The sequence below is a fragment of the Pelobates fuscus genome, chromosome 13, assembly GCF_036172605.1.
Source record: "Pelobates fuscus isolate aPelFus1 chromosome 13, aPelFus1.pri, whole genome shotgun sequence".
NCBI lineage: Eukaryota > Metazoa > Chordata > Amphibia > Anura > Pelobatidae > Pelobates > Pelobates fuscus.
The window spans coordinates 27805527-27822815 of record NC_086329.1 but is presented as its reverse complement, the minus strand read 5'-3'; the positions used below and the strand labels follow the sequence as shown (position 1 = coordinate 27822815).

At 38.5% G+C, this 17289-nt stretch overlaps 1 protein-coding gene across 1 annotated transcript in view; it reads right to left on the bottom strand.

The window, feature by feature from the left end:
- Positions 1-2804: 2804 nt before the first annotated feature.
- POLE2 (DNA polymerase epsilon 2, accessory subunit) overlaps positions 2805-17289 on the bottom strand; it is a 48055-nt gene continuing 33570 nt past the window's right edge. Inside the window, exons 11-19 of the mRNA XM_063440203.1 lie at positions 15464-15636; positions 13655-13744; positions 12627-12681; positions 8698-8757; positions 4284-4361; positions 3707-3815; positions 3438-3614; positions 3059-3126; positions 2805-2908 (exon numbers count right to left, since the gene is read on the bottom strand). Of these exons, the coding sequence (XP_063296273.1) occupies positions 2890-2908; positions 3059-3126; positions 3438-3614; positions 3707-3815; positions 4284-4361; positions 8698-8757; positions 12627-12681; positions 13655-13744; positions 15464-15636 (829 nt within the window). The 3' untranslated portion in view covers positions 2805-2889. The remainder of the gene's footprint in view (positions 2909-3058; positions 3127-3437; positions 3615-3706; positions 3816-4283; positions 4362-8697; positions 8758-12626; positions 12682-13654; positions 13745-15463; positions 15637-17289) is intronic.

Below are 17289 nucleotides of genomic sequence, written 5' to 3'. Positions count from 1 at the left end.
TCACTTCAAAATGTACCTGTGCAGATTCAACACTTTTTTTTTTTTTTTTTTTTAACCAAAATCTATCAGATACTAAAAAAAACAACAAAAATTGATTAGTTTGTGTACACCTATACTGGCAAGGCTGGGCAAACGTCAGCACCCCGGATGTCCTTTTACAGCCATAATAGTGGCAAAGCATCACGTGATTTGTATTAAATAACATCTGGAGTGCCGAAGGTTGCTTCCCCTGTATTATTGCATAACATTCTTGTTTTTGCCAAAAAAAAACAACACATTCCAAAGTTTACTTGCACATTCATTATGCTGTATCGTATAAAACGTGCTAAAATTACAAAACTAGATCACTTTCATTAAAGATGCTACATGCTTGGAGTTTAAAAAAACAGAAATACATTCTCATCCGAAACAATGTGTTTACACTTCTGCTAGAAAGTAAACTGCTAAGTGCTTCCTTAAACACATTTTCAGTGTTTTCGTCCCAACGTCAGACAGCAGAATAAATCATCCCTTTCACTTACATCATATGAATGGGAGATCCAAGCAGCATTAACTGGAGACTATTGGAATCTTCCATTCCATCAAAAGCACTGTGGCTACATTGAACATATGTAATGGGCCTCCAAAAAATCCAAAGAAACCTTATTACAGAAATAAAGAGAACTGTAGCTAGTCTGACAGGCATGATTTTGTTTTTTTTTCCTTTGAGTGGGCTGTTTTCATTTTCTATAACAGCGTGGAAAGTTTTACACCTAGTTTTGGGGGAATAATGGAATCCTTTAGAGCGGCTGAGACTGGACATTTTGGACTCATGAACTAGAGACGGAACACAAATGTTTCCAGACTAAGAGCATGGCTTACACAGAATTTGACATAAGTACTTTTAAAATCAGAACAGAATATCAGCTATTATTGCAGATAAACGTGTGAAAAGAATCAAATAATACACCATTTTATTGTAACCAAGCACAGTGAGAAAGAATACCTTACAAAGTGCTATAATAGTCATACAGCAGGAGAGAAAAGCATAAAGGAAAAGTGAGAAAAAGGAAATGATCACACACACTGTAGATGGAAATTAGGCAGGTATTCTACCCGTGAGTGGAAAAGGGAAGAAAAGAAAGGAAAACGCGACACGCATAATGTGTCAAAATAAGTATTACATTTTTCTTTTGCCACAACCACAAGTTCCAGATTTTTGTCAGCAATTTCAGAGAGCAGCAGAATGCAACACTAATGGCAACAAGCAGCACTTTGTTTATTTTTCTTCATTGAATGAAATGCCAACAGTTAATAAACTGACCACTCAACAGGTCTGATTTGTTTTTCCTCAATAACGGTAATAACACTGTGTGCCACCAATTGTATGCACCCTGTACCAATATATACATGGGCATAGGAGGAAAGACTTTGATAGGAGATCTCCTTATAGCATAAATTATCATATAAGCAAACAGTGTTACAGTGCCAGTCATGCCCCTTTCTATTACCTTGGAGCCTGTGCAGTCTGTCTCATCACATTTATATACACAGAAGCAATACAAACCTTGTAGAAACCAGTTGCCAAAAATAAAACAAGTCACTTACGAAGCACACAATATAGACATTTTTGTACTTGAGGGTCCAGCTGAAAACACATCTTTGGATATTACCGCAGTAGAATACATCAGGTTTATAAATCTTTACAAAGGAAATGTAAAGTGCCTTAAAGGGTCAGTCTACACACAGAAACTACTTTATCTTCATGAAATGGTTTTGGCACACAGATCATGCCCTTGTAGTTTCACAGCTCAAATCTCTACTATTTGGGAATTAAACCACTTTATTTCAGCAGTCCTAATCACACCTTCCATGGCTGTGACTCACACAGCCTCTCTAAACACATCCTGAAAATAAGTGTTCGTTTTGGAACTTACATTTGCAGAGTATGTTTACTTTAGAAGTTGTTGTTTTTGTTCACATGCAAGTTTGAAATTTTGCAGTATACTTTAGAAGTTTTTATCTCCTGCCTTGTTAACTGCCTGCTAATACAAAACAGCCTCCTGTGCAAGATTAGATAAAGAAAGAAGAAATGGAATAAATAACTATTATTTTAACTAATAACCATTTTCATGTAAGCATCTACTTTTTGATTACATTTTAGAGAACATATTTTCCAAATATGCTGGCTGTGTCCACGTTGCTACTCATTGAGCAGCATTTCACTGGACACTGTCCGTCATTAACAAGGGTGTTCGATCAGCTTAGCTAGTGACACGCTTATAAATGCATATTTAAAGGGACACTATAGTCACCTGAACAACTACAGCTTAATGTATTTGTTCAGGTGAGAACTATAGCTCCCTGCAGGCAATCTAAACACTGTATTTTCAGAGAAAATACAGTGTTTACATTGATTGATAGGAATACCTCCAGTGGCCGTCTGATTGCTCCCTGCTCGCGCCCGCCTATTTCGTCATTTTGACGAAATAGGGGGCGCGGCTTCACGAGGCTCCCGGCGCTGGAACCAGGTGAGTAAACAGGGGCTGCCTGGAGAGTCCCTTTAATATAACTGCCTTGTAGAAATGCATTAAACAAATACACATCTTTTTAGTCTAGACTTTCTAGCTAGAATTAGTTTTGCTATTAATATAAAATGCTACATAACCTTTTCATCATATGTAAACGCCAACTTTGTTTTTTGTTGTTGTTTTTTTTCCTAAAACCTAAATAGGAATTAGACAATAGCAATTAAAACATTTATTTCTGTACAAATTTATTACAATATATAACTGTTTATCAAAAAAAAAAAAAAAAAGCCTAAAATACATTTAAACATGTAATAAAATGTTTTTACAAAATGTTTGTAAAAGTCTTCTAGTCACATCACCATATTCCGCATTTGTGAATTCAAACATTCTGCAGTTTGCTGAAATGAAAAACACACATAATTTATATACTATGTTAAAAGAACATGCCAAGAACCATAACTACTACATCCCACTGTCCATCTATTGAATAGAATTGAGGCTTGCCCAGGAACTCTAAAATATACAGACAATACAGCCACATCAGTTACCTGTCTTCAGCAGTTTTGCTGGAGGGATAGTAGACCTTGAATGAAAATCCACTTCTTGGAAATGAACCCTGTGGAAGTAATAGAAGGTAAATAAATATTATCTAAATATAACCGTTCTGGAAGAAATCCATGCATGAGAAGCTTTTTCTATAATTTTCTAAAACAACATGGGATTCACTACATAAACCACCATTAATCACCAGAGCAGGTTAATGTTTTTTGTAATATTTAAAGAGAAACATTAGGGGCCAAAATACCAATTCTAATTTTCCTCCTCACAAAAAAAGAAAAAAAAGAAAAAAAATTCATAATAAAAATATTCAAAATAACACACAAATATACAGTTTTAATACACACAAAACTCCCAGGGAAATCTTACAGGGTTCATAGTCAGGCATTCTGTGTTCGTGATGGTGAATGGATCGCACTTGTCTGCAATGACCACCAAATCAGGCAGAGGGTACAATCGCAGAGCATAATCATAAGCCCAATATACAGGGCTGACACACAGCGGGAGGGGCGTCAGGTGTCCTTGCGACAGGATGGTTTTGACAAACTGAAGAAAAAAAAGAATAATAATCCTATAGGATAACATACTTTTTTATACATAAAAAGAAATCAATTTTAAGCACGTTAAAACTGACTTACGTGGCTAGGGATATCCAGACTGCTGCTAGGAAAACGAACACAATTCCTGCACATTTTATTTACTAAATCTTCCCGAAGCACAACTATTTCGTGGGTACAATATTGTATTCTGAGAAGAGATTAAGAAAGAAAAAAAAGAGAAAATATCAGCATAGGATTTATTCTATATGCAAATGTCATGTCACAATATAACTCAAACTGGTCTTTGCAGGTAAATCATTTTCATGTTTAAGATGTCTTGTATAGTAAAAAATGTCCAAATGCTTTTTTTCTTTTAACCCCTTAAGGACACATGACATGTGTGACATGTCATGATTCCCTTTTATTCCAGAGGTTTGGTCCTTAAGGGGTTAAATACAAGATTGGGATCAAATGAATACCGGTCTTGTTTAAAAACAAGAGGCGGTGCACTTCCAGAGAGAATAATGGTACACCACAAACACCAAAAATTCCTGGCATCCAACAGGGAAAGATAACCTCTGTCCGTATGAATGTTGAAAAGCAAATTCACATTTATAGCCCAGTAAGCACATACTAAAATACTTATTTATAATATACAGCTTTGCAAAACATGTACCTGCAGGGATTTGTAGTGAAAATCGAGAACGGTACTCGTTGGCGGAATTCTTCAGTAATGTGTTCTGCAATTGGGGGTCTGTAACAAAGAAGTTCATTAATGTTGTTAATACAGTGTAGCGGAGAGCTGGCCTTTCACAGGTTAACTCCACTAAAGATCCCAGTGAGGCTCAGGAACAAGTAATAAAATCCCATAGAACAATAGTTACAGCAAGCAAGGTAATCCACGAATATCCCAATACAGATCCCAATGACTGGACGACACACAGCATGAGGAGCAGAACTGAACTTTTAATCACTCAACCTTCTTTTAAAGCTTTCTTCCATGCAAGGGAGGGATTCACATTCATTATACAGTACACCAATCATACATGAGTTGCCACCCATTATGCAGGACACAGTTACCCTGGGGTACCCCTTTAAATGTTACATCCCCTGGTAGCCCTGATCTGGGTGAGTGACATATTCAAAAATCACCCAGATCGGACCAGGGGTTCGGGAAATTCCTGGAGGTAGTAAAAAGACTGACCGCGCTGGAGGTAACAGCCAAAATTGGTTCCATACGTTTTGGCCCTGCAGTCGGTCACAGAAAAAGGGAATAAAATGCATGAACGGCCTCGTTTATGGAGACTGGGGAGGATTCGGATAAACCCCCTTGTTCGTGGGGTTCTTTCTACCGAACGGTGAGCCGTTCGGTAGTTTCTACACGAATGGAGGGCAGTGTATAGGTCTCAGCAGTGTTTACCTAGCCGAGTGTCCGATTTGGATTCCAGACACTCGACAGCAAAACACCGCTTTTCGGGAGTTTAAGATGGCCGCCGCCACGTGTTCGTCTCCCGAATGGCGACCACCCAGAGGGCAAAGCACACACTGCACTGATTGCCAATTACCCGTTTGCAGCATTGTTGCAAACAGCAATTGGAGACACACTTATTCCTGGAGTGATTTTACCGAACAATCATACACATACATACGGAAAAAATTAACCGAAAGCATATGAACACATAATTTTGAGGACAGCCCAATGCCATCCGCTACATACAGATATTGTAGAAAGTGTCTTGTAAAGTTATATGTGGCTGCAAAATAACATTCTTATCAAAACATTTATTTCCCTTGTAAATATGATACATCGATTACATGGCATTTCAACAACTGTGCTAGCCAAATACGTGACTGAAACATCTTTAAAGTGCACAACATGAAAAACATTGCTCAAAGAAAATAAAATCTCATGTAACGTGTTTGTGGGCCAAAAAGGTAGCAAATGTATAGATGAACATGTACTTATTTTACCTTTTTTAAAATGTATTGCGATGCCATCAAAGCAGCAATATAGACTACTGACTTGGAGGTTACACATGCAGCCACCCTGCATCCAATGACGAGATGGCATTCCATAACTCATCATATGAACGTGCAAATTACAAATTGTTGGATGCCAGCCAGCCAGCCAGCCTCTTGGGCCCACAGTGACTGCATACACAGCTGACCTATCAGCTACATGAGTGACAAGAAACAGAATGAAAGGTGAACCCATCAAAATAGGTGAAAGTTGTAAATGGCGCAGGAGGTGATGAAGTAGGCTAGCATACGTGCACGTTGGAAGGGGAGAAGATACGCTACCACGAGGGATATGAGAGGAGAGGTGGGAGACGAGAGTGTGTGAGAGGTGAGAAAGGACAGAGATTGAGAGTTACACTTGACATAAAGTCGACCTGTGCTCTAAACTTGCAAGAAGGAAGAGTGGGGAAGCCAGAAGCAGAGGAAAGAGGAGTTTGGACGCCAGATTGATTTATTGGAAAGACTGTTGCAGAAGCCATTAGCAGTAACACTGCAATAAAGATTGGAGCTTAGGGGACTGGCTGCAAACGACCAGAAGATAAAGACACCTAATTAAGTAATTAATCTGAAACTTGGAAAACTTTGACAAGCTGATACCCTCGCTACAACTAGGTAATAGCCAACTAAAGCTTGTTAATGTGGCGTTATATTGGGACTGTGTTTAAGGCTTACGAGGAATTAAGGAATAAATCACTAACGGAAAGAAAAAGGAGAGAAAAGGGAAAGAAAAAAAAAAAGGAAGAAAGGAAACAGCTGGGTTTCCTAAAGGAATTAATTATAATTAATATCTTTTTTTTTATTATTTTTTTTTTCTTCAAATAAGGAGACTCAGATTTACTGGCACACATTTGCTAATTGAGTATTAAAGGATATTTTGTCCCATCCTGCAGTGCAGATTTGTCTTATTGCCTAAATAGTCGCCTTTTGCTCCCTTTTTGCAGATTGGGCACACCTCCTGAGGCCACATATACTGCTGTTTATTGTAATTGGCTTATCCCATAATGGCTTTCGAATGCACGCAAGATAATAAGTTGACCAATAAAAATTATAAAGGGGGGGGGGGGGAACAAAAAAAAGCGGTCTGTTTTTTTTCCCCTGAAGAAATGTCGGATAGTACAGAAAATAATATTACAGATATGTCAATACAATCTACATACAATGTTTCTGAACAGGAGATGGAAAGCAATACAGTAACTCCTAATTTGCTTAAATCCAGTTTGGAGGAAGTTCTCAGGGAATCAAAAAGTGATATAAATGAGAAATTCTCAGGCTTGAAAACAAATCTATCCTCTATAGTGTCAAGAATACAAAAGATAGAGGAGGAAGAAGAGGCAAGAAATCTTCAATACAAAGATATGAAGGATGTGCAAAATAAGTTGGAGACAAAAATAATTCATTTAGAGGAAAAGATTTGCGACTTAGAGGACAGATCTCGAAGATCTAATTTAAGATTCCAAAATATTCATGAGGAAATCTCAGATATGAATTTGCGAGACTTTTTGATGGAGTTTTTTTTTTTTAGTTTGGATGTGTCTTCTGATAAGCACAGCATGCAATTGGAAAGATGTCATAGATGTCATAGAATAGAGTATGCATTGATAACCTGGATTTTCTATTGTGGAATGATATAGGAAGGATGACGAGCATTAATGATACAAAGAATTAATTAATAATATCACAAATATTGAAAGAATGGCAAGGTATAAAGAAAGATCTAAAAATTAATAAGATTTATGAAGGATCTGATATTAAAATAATGGAGTCAGTAATGCCTGACATTGATTTAAGAATTTGGACTAAACAACAGGAATGTACAATTGGGTAAACATGTGAGAATTATCAAATATATTTTGATCAATTGAAGCAGAAATGGAACCTCTCTCAACAAGATATATTTAAATACCTTTGAATTCAAGGTTTTCTAAAGGAACATCTATTAAAGTCGAATAATGATATAATCAACCTACTTAAGAAAACATTTAATGGTACAAGTCAAAAATGATGTATTTCTAATGCAAGGGAATTATTAAACATGAAAACTTGGATATTGAAATCGTCTACTATGAAACAATGAGAAATAGATTTAGCGATCTCTATAAATTATAGGGTTTGGGATTCTACACTTTTAAAAATCAAAAAACATATACACTGTCTTAACATCTTAGAGACACAAGTAAAAGTCGTGTACAGGTGGTACATTGTGCCAGTAAGGCTTTATAGGATCTTCCCTTCTAATTTTCCAGTTTGTTGGAGATGTTTACATCAGGAGGGAACCATGTATCATACATTATGGAATTGCCCTAGAATAGTTCCATTTTGGGACTTGGTATTTAAAACTGTAAAGGATATTATTGGAAGACCGCTGATTATAAAAACAAACTGCTCTGTTAAATATAAATAGCACGGTAGGTGTTAAAAAACATGATATTTTGATTACCCATTGCTTAATGGCAGCAAAAATATGAATTGCTTGACACTGGAAGCAAGTAATTATTCCAACAAAAGCATTATTCATAAAACAATTGTTTTATAAATTGGAGATGGAAATAAATATGCTATTTTACAATTATCAATCACTCGGGATATAGATTTTAATCCATTTATAGAGAACTAATAAAAAAGGTTACTGCCCTTAATATTGATCCCTAAAAAGAGCGTGTTATTATCTCATACATTGGAAATAATACAAGTTAAAGTAGAAATCGGTCTCGCAGTCTCAGTGTTTGTCTTAGTGATTGTTTGTTTAAGTGACGTGGCTGTATGGTTATTTATTATGTATGGGAACGATGCTCACGACTGTATGTGATTTATGCATACTTTGACTGTCATAATGCCGTTTTGTATTGTATTGTACTTTGTTAAAATAATATATGAAATAATAAATGAATTTGAAAAATACATTTTAGGGTAGATTATTGGAAAACAAAAAGAAAGTTGTAAATGGCTTTCCCGAAAAACTCCAATAATTGAAATGAAAATGTGTATTCTTAAATATAGCAAGACATCTTTTTGTACAAACTGCTACAACATTAACTGGTTATCAATATCACAGTTTTCAAGTACACTTGTACCTTGGCAAGATGAAGCCAGGACCAGGGTCTTCAGGACCGGGAACAAACACAAATCTGCTACTGTTTAACAGAAGAAAATAAACATTACTTGATGAGAAACATGTCATAGAGTAGACAATAGCAACTGATAATACGCCTATACCCTTGCTGGTTCATAGAGCTCCTCAATATGTGAACATAATTTGGTGCAAAATTACATTATTTCAACATATTCACACACCACTATTTTAGTTATTTATTAAATATTATATATATATACACCGTATACTCGAGTATAAGCAGAGTTTTTCAGCACATTTTTTGTGCTGAAAAACCCCAACTCGGCTTATACTTGAGTCAATGTCTGTATTATGGCAATTTGCATTGCCATAATACAGACTGGGGGCTGTGTGCGGTTACTTACCTCTCCTGCAGCTCCTGTCAGCTCTCTCCTCCTCCGCGGCGGTCCGTTCAGCACCTCGGTCAACTCCCAGTGTAAGTCTCGCGAGAGCCGCGGGGTCATAGTGCGGCTCTCACGAGACTTACAGTGTGAGCTGACAGAGAAGCTGCACGGACCGGCGCGGAGGAGAAGGGAGCTGACAGGAGCTGCAAGAGAGGTAAGTAACAGCTCTGCCAGCCCCCTCTCCCCCCACTGAACTGCCAATGCCACTGGACCACCAGGGAGTGAGAGCCCCCCTCCCTGCCATGTATCAAGCAGGGAGGGGGGACGAAAAAAAATTAAATAAAATAAAAAATAATAATAATTAAATTAAAAAAAATAATAAAAAAATATTAAAAAAATTTAAATTTTTTTTTATAAAATTGCCCACCCCCCACCAAGGCTCAGCTGCACACACACACACACACACACACACTGCACTCATACATACACACACGCTGCACTCATACATACACACACGCTGCACTCATACACACACACACACTGCACTCATTATATACACACACTGTAAATAAATATTCAATTAATATAAATTTTTTAGGATCTAATTTTATTTAGAAATTTACCAGTAGCTGCTGCATTTCCCACCCTAGTCTTATACTCGAGTCAATAAGTTTTCCCAGTTTTTTGGGGTAAAATTAGGGGCCTCGGCTTATATTCGGGTCGGCTTATACTCGAGTATATACGGTATATAGTTAATACAATGTTAAACAAAAATCTGCACACCAGTCAAGCCACAAGACTTGCTTTTCCCACAGAAATCCCAAAACTGCAGTGATGTTACAACCGCAACGGATTCTGGGTGGGCATATACAAATTAGTTTAACAAAGAATCCCAATTTTGCCTCATTCCATTTTAAACACAGATTCCTTTTAATCTGTGTTTGCTGTATAAAACAGCTTGAAACACAATATAGGAAAAGATGCAAAACCAGTGAACCACTCATGGACAGCTGCTTCGTTGTTAATGCAACTCATCAGCATGAGGTTGGTTACTGGCTTGCTAATTGAGGCTTGGTAGTGCTTGGGAAGCAAAATCCAAATAGGTTATGGTGGAGAAAAATTGTGATTGAAAACCCCTTCCACCTGAAGTCTGTGGATAGTTAATACAATGTTAAACAAAAATCTGCACACCAGTCAAGCCACAAGACTTGCTTTTCCCACAGAAATCCCAAAACTGCAGCGATGTTACAATCGCAAAGGATTCTGGGTGGGTATATGCAAATTAGTTTAACAAAGAATCATTGTGGCGAAGCCAACCTCGCCACTGTGAACTGGAGGAGCCTGGTTGCCCGCCTGCTGCCTTTAGATTATGGACCGGCAGCTAAAGGGTTAATTTTGCTGAGCAGGAGGATTTATTTCTCCCCCTCTGCACAGCCGTTCGGTAGATTCTATCTACCGAACAAACAGCCTGTTTGCAACCTCCCCAGAGCCGTGGGAAGCCGGCCGGCGTTGTTAATTGGCCACCCAGAAGCTGGAGTGTGCTGCCAATTTACCTCCCCAAGCTGCGGTTAACCGCAGCTTAATTGCTTGTTACTGGGTGGCCGCTGTTACACTTAGCGGCCGCTAGGTGGCGGTGTTCTGGAGCTCCCCGGGCAGCCAGCGCTTTTCTGCCCGGCTTTCATGCACCAAAATCGGACACTTTTACGTGCTGGCACAGTTGAACCTCCAGCTCCTGGTTCTAATTCGTATGGATTTGGTGAATGCAGGGAAATTCGGTATTTTATGTTTTATGTGAATGTTTTAACCCAGATAGCAATGCCACGGAGCCTGTTCGTATAATTAAAGACTTTAGCTCCATGGCACTTAAACTGTATTCGGGTGGTCTGAGTGCCATTCACCTAATAATGTGCACTCAGACCTGAGCTATCTGGGGATATGTTACATGTCTGTGTTTTATGTATAAAATGTGTCTTTATGTATTTTAAAGTGATAGTCTGTTTCTGTGTCACCACATGTATAATGGAGTCTTGCCTTTGTCCTGGGAGATAATTGAATTACTTCTCTAATTATCTCCAGGACAGAGAGGAGGAAACCAGGATGCATTGTGGGAAAGTATTGTGGCTGTGTGTACGAAAGTGATACATGTCTGTCTGCTGTTTCAGTCTTCCATTTGGTCCCTTAGGGGAGTGTCCACCAGGTGGGAGACCTGCATAAATACTGGGCAGGTAGCCCTCAGTAAAACAGATTCTGCTTGACCCTCAAACCGATGTGTCGTCTCGTTTTGGGGGGAATTGGATTGTACGCTGACTGCCAGGAGTGTAAGCGGGAGTTTCCAGAATTCGTACAGTTTGCAGTTCGGGAGATTGGTGCTTGCAGTAGCTGCTGGTCTAGGAAAAAGGGGATTATCGCCTAAACGATTTTTATCCCCTTTTGAGCAAAACGGTCCGTTACAATCATATTTTTGTCTCATTCCATTTTAAACATGGATAGATAGATATATATATATATATATATATATATATATATATATATATATATATTGTGGCAGGGTCAGAGAGGCCTTTTATGTTAGCAACAGGTTGGAGCGCTCTCAGTTCCCAGCATGATAGGGTTAATAGGTGGAAATCAGCCCTTTCAAGTGAATTTAATTAACCTGCACTAGAGTGATTTAAAAGGTCAGCCTCTGAAGGCATCAGAGAGTCTAACAGCTAGGAGAGAGGAGGCAGTTAAAGGGACACTCCAGGCACCCAGACCACTTCTGCCCATTGGAGTGGTCTGGGTGCCAACTCCCATTATCCTTAACCCTGCAAGTGTAATTATTGCAGTTTTTATAAACTGCAATAATTACCTTGCAGGGTTAAGTCCTCCTCTAGTGGCTGTCTATCAGACACCCACTAGAGGGACTTACGTTTTCTTAAAACACGAAAAGTGTTTTAAACGACACTAGACGTCCTCACGCTATGCATGAGGACCTCCAGCGTCGCCGGATTCCCCATAGGAAAGCACTGAATAAGAGCCTTTGCATTAGGTCTCCCCCACCGACGTCAGCTGTGGAAGAGTGTGGGCAGAACCTGACATCGGCGCTGGATTCAGGTAAGTCATTTAAGGGGTTTTAACCCCTTCAGCAACATGGGATGGGGGGTGGGAGGGAGAGAGGCACTGCAGGTGCAGAAATGTTTTCCTGGCACTGGAGAGTCCCTTTAAGCCTGAGACTCTGAGACTCTAAAGGAAAAGGTACCGTGTAAAAACCTGTGTGTTTAAAACTGGGAACGGGATTAGTTGGCCAGTTAGATAGTTAGGAAAACGGTTTAGTAAGTCTCCAATTTGTAGTAGGATTTTTTTTTTTTTTTTTTTATTTCTGTGAAGCACAGCATTGTGTACCTCAAGGAAAGTGCAAATAAACTGTGTTACTATTTTACCCTGACGCTTGAATTTAAAGTTTATTATCAAGAGCCCGGCCATCCTGAGATACACAGACACACACACACCCTCTCTCTCTCTCTCAATCAAATTTATAATCATAGTCAAAAGATAAAGCATATTATACCTTTTGTGTATGTCTGGATATTCACTTATAACGTCTGCTAAATTCTTAAAGGAATCTGGAATACAAATGACAGAAGAAATTAAGAGTGCTATACCCCCAAGAAAAAGAGATTACTGTATGCTGGAAAAAAAACAAAAAAAAACATTTATATTAACATAATCATTGTCTCTCCCACAAAGTGCAAGTTACGTTAAGAACTGTTGTCAACCGGTGAGGTACTGTGTGGTTACCCCTTCTTATCCACCTAATGCTCAGCTACAGATCCAATTTAAAGCAAAACGTGTAGTTCATGGACCCATTCAACATAAGACAACACACAAGTTGAAGGATTACTCCAAGCATCATGACCACTTAGTGATTTGAAGTGGTTATGGTGTCTTGAGTTTGAGTGTTTCTCTTTGAAGCGCTGTACATACTGGAGATTAACTCCTTCCCTGCATGATGCGTGACTCCACACTTTGCAGCGTTTGCCTGGCCAGAACAATTCGGTCCAACTAATGTAAATTTTGTGCAGAATTGGCATCTGATGCCAGCAAGCATAGCATGCTGGCGTCAAACAGCCCATGGAGGCATGCCCACCCCCCGTGTGCGTTGAGTAGTCCTTCAAAGCCTCTTCATGATTCAGAAAATCATGTGAAACTGTCAAGCATCTCAAAAAGAACCTCTGCTTTGGTCAAATAGGTCACAGACTTCAGTCAGGTACAGGTTGCTTCCAACCAAAGGGGTCACTCTCACAGAGCACGGATATGCCATGAGAGATATAGAAACTGATAACATTGTGTATGTTATATATAGTGCACATGATATTTTGTGTAATATATAGAATTAACATTTAGGGTAAATTGGTAATTGTGGAGAAGTTACAACAGTATTGCAAATTTGAAACTAAAATAGGTAGAAGGTTGTGCCTTTCAGTCTATTCCCACAACTGCCAATTTGATAAGTCACTCCCACTCGTGTTCCTGACACTTTACGTTAGAATTCTCAATAAAAATATTGTTCTACCACTTAAAAACGTTGTCCTATACCTTTTAAAGACTTAATTTTATTCTTCCCGTATGGCGCAGAAGAAAAGTTCCCACAGAAGATGAAGCAGGTTGGAGGAGCACTGGAGTAGCCTGAAATGATAGAAATTGAGATATGTCCGTTGTTTTAGTATTAACATAGAGACTTAAGGCAGAGCAGAGAACTGGACACTGGAAATAGTCATTCAGAAAAATGGAAATGAGTGAGGAAGTACTTTGTTACATGGTCCCTAAACAGAGAGAACGTGGAAGTACTGAAAAAAATCTCGAACTTTTGGTTTTACTGTATGAGGAAAGAGTGTACAGAAAAGGCAATAATTAAGTTAACTGACATATGACAGGGAAATACCTCTTAAATCCATAAACATGATATGTTAATAGCTACTGAACTATATAAATACTCACTGTGGCTGCCTATAACTATACCCTCAATCTCCAAAAACTCTAGCTCTGATAAGATAGGAGGCAACCAAGTTCCAAATCTCACTGAACTAATGAGACCTGAATCTCCCTGTGGTCCCCATACTACTTCCCAAGGTCTAGTGGAGCACAACACAGATGTACATGGGTCAATGTAATTATGTCTTTTTGCGAATGTATTTCATTAAACATAGTGGGCACAAAGATATGTCCAACATTCTTTTGATTGCTAGGAGTACAGTGGAGAATGCAGACAGAAATCAGAGAATTGATAAGTCACCCAAAGACTGGACAGAGGAGTCATGGGGATGTAGCTGCACCTTATCCTTCATACAAACTCCCACATTGTAAAGAGTAATTTTGCTAATTGGATTTTCAACCACTGAATACATCATAAAATGATGCAGGCCGACATAAAACCAAATGGACCTTACACCAAGAAATGATTCCCTGTCAGTCCTCATAGGCTGCAAGGGAATGGACTGTATCTGCATGCTGCACTAGCAGAGGAATGTCTTGGGATATTCCTGCAATATCCAGAGTATACGACGCAATTTTGCTTCCATGAAGAGACAGTCTACACCAGGGGTAGGCAACCTTCGGCTCTACAGATGTTGTGGACTACATCTCCCTTGATGCTTTGCCAGCAATATGGCTGTAAAAGCATTATGGGAGATGTAGTCCAAAACATCTGTAGAGCCGAAGGTTGCCTACCCCTGGTCTACACTATCTCTGAGACCAGAGACAGACATCTGCATCTCCAGATTTGCTCTCTTTAAGAAATCGGTCAGGCCCTGGTCAATACTTTACCACGTTGTTGTGTTTAACCAGGGGCCATATAACAGAAGGGGCAGGGCTTAAAAATTCTACTCCTAAGCTGTTAGACGGGCCTTATAAGCTACTTATCGAGCAAGCCTGGTAGTGTCCATGGCATACTCTCCATGTTTGAATTTGTACTAGTCAACTGCGAATTTTAAACCCTAGCAAGGAGTTTGAAGAGGGGAGCACCATGCATCTCCAGTGGCTGGAAGGAATACAAAAATATCTACCTAATCAGTCCTGCACCCCTCACAATAGCAAGGAAGAATGTGGTTTGCACCTCTGGCTGATACATATGTGCTTTCTAGACACTTCTGAATGAATCCGAGAGCTGCAGCTACGTTACCCTTCAAGCATTCAGCAAAGCCAGACCAGAAGGAGGACTTCACATGTTTACAGCCACTGGAGATGCAGACTACATGCTCAGACCATTGGACGATCAGGAACACGGCAGTCTATTGTACACAAGACTATAGCAAACAGGATTTCTCCCAACATTGGTAAAAAAAATTTACCTTTTTTTTTTATCCCCACTCATACAGAAAAAATTATCTATTGCATTCTTGCAGATACCTGAAAACATAACGTGCAGCTTTTCTATAACTTCAACTTGATCCAGCCATAAATCAGACACAAACACAAACATGACTTCCTCATTCTCCTCCTCCAGCTGCTTCAGCTTTACTGAAGACTTTACAGAAGTTGTAGCGGGTCCACCGAAAAAATTGATGTTGCCGTAATATGCTCTGAATAAGAGGAAAAAATATAAAAATACAAAATATTATTTATGTGTGAGTGTCCAAGACTGGCGGAACACCCAGATACAATAGGCTAGACAACCCCTCCCACAATTCCAGACACACAGCTTTCCCATTATCAACTGGATTTAATACAGTTTTGCAATTCCACAATGATAAGGCATGTAATAGATGTGGATGATATTTATCCTCAGCAGCAGGGGGTCTCAATATATATGCTGTATGACCGCCGTACAAATCCTCCAGATCAATTAATTCAAGGGTATTATTACCAAGGTTAAAACATATCAAGTACTTTAGCAAGAGCATCTAAACTAGAGTATAATGTGGGATAAAAGGCAGAATAAAAATTCTAATTTCAGAAATTAATTACATTTTAAATAAACCACTAAGATCAGATGCACTTAATGGACAACAACTCGTGTGAGCAATACTCGTTGGAAAGTAGTATTTCTGAACAGTAATCTAGTTGTGTCCAACCTAAGATACATTCTAGCTAGCAAGACTTTAACCCCTTAAGGACCGGACTTTTTTTGCGATGTTGTACATTTGCGACCAGGCATCTTTTTGACACTTTTGTGGTGTTTGTGTTTAGCTGTAATTTTCCGCTCTCTCATTTACTGTTCCCATACAAATTATATATTGTTTTTTTCAGGACAAAAGGGGCTTTCTTTACATACCATTATTTATATAATCTCATGTAATTTAATTTTAAAAAAATGAAAAAATATGATGAAAAATTGAAAAAAATACACTTTTTTTGAATTTTATGTGAAAAATCTTTTACTTATCTACAAAAGCGAATGAAAAAAAACTGCTAAATAGATTCAAAATGTTGTCCTGAGTTAAAAAATACCCAGTGTTTACATGCTTTTTGCTATTTTTTTGCATGTTATAGGGCTATGAGTACAAGTAGGATATTGCGGTTTCAAAACATACATTTTTAAAATGTATCAATAGTGTTATTGTAACACTATTATCTGTCATAAATTGCTAAATAACACCCCACGTGTACATATTTTTTTAAAAGTAGACAACCCAGGGTATTCAATATGGGGTATGTCCAGACTTTTTTAGTAGCCACTTAGTCGCAAACACTGGCCAAAGTTAGCGTTCATATTTGTTTGTGTGTGAAAAAAGTAAAAAACTAAATTGAACGCTAATTTTGGCCAGTGTTTGTGACTAAGTGGTTACTAAAAAAGACTGGACATACCCCATTTGCAATACCTTGGGTTGTCTTCTTTTGCAAATGGTATGCCATCATGGGGGTAATTCTCATTCCTGGGCTACCATACGCTCTCAAAGGCAACGTAACCAACCTGGCCATTTTCAATGTAAAAATATTTGACCCATATATTTGACCCTGTAACTTTCAAAAACGCTATAAAACCTGTACATGGTGGGTCCTGTTCTACTCAGGAGACTTTGCTGAACACAAATATTAGTGTTTCAAAACTGGAAAATGTATCACAACAATTATATCATCAGTAAAAGTGCTGTTTTTGTGTGAAAAATGCAAAAAAAGTCACTTTCACTGACAATATCATCGCTGTGATATGTTTTACTGTTTTGAATCACTAATATTTGTGTTCAGCGAAGTCTCCCGAGTAAAACAGTACCCCCCATGTACAGGTTTTAGGG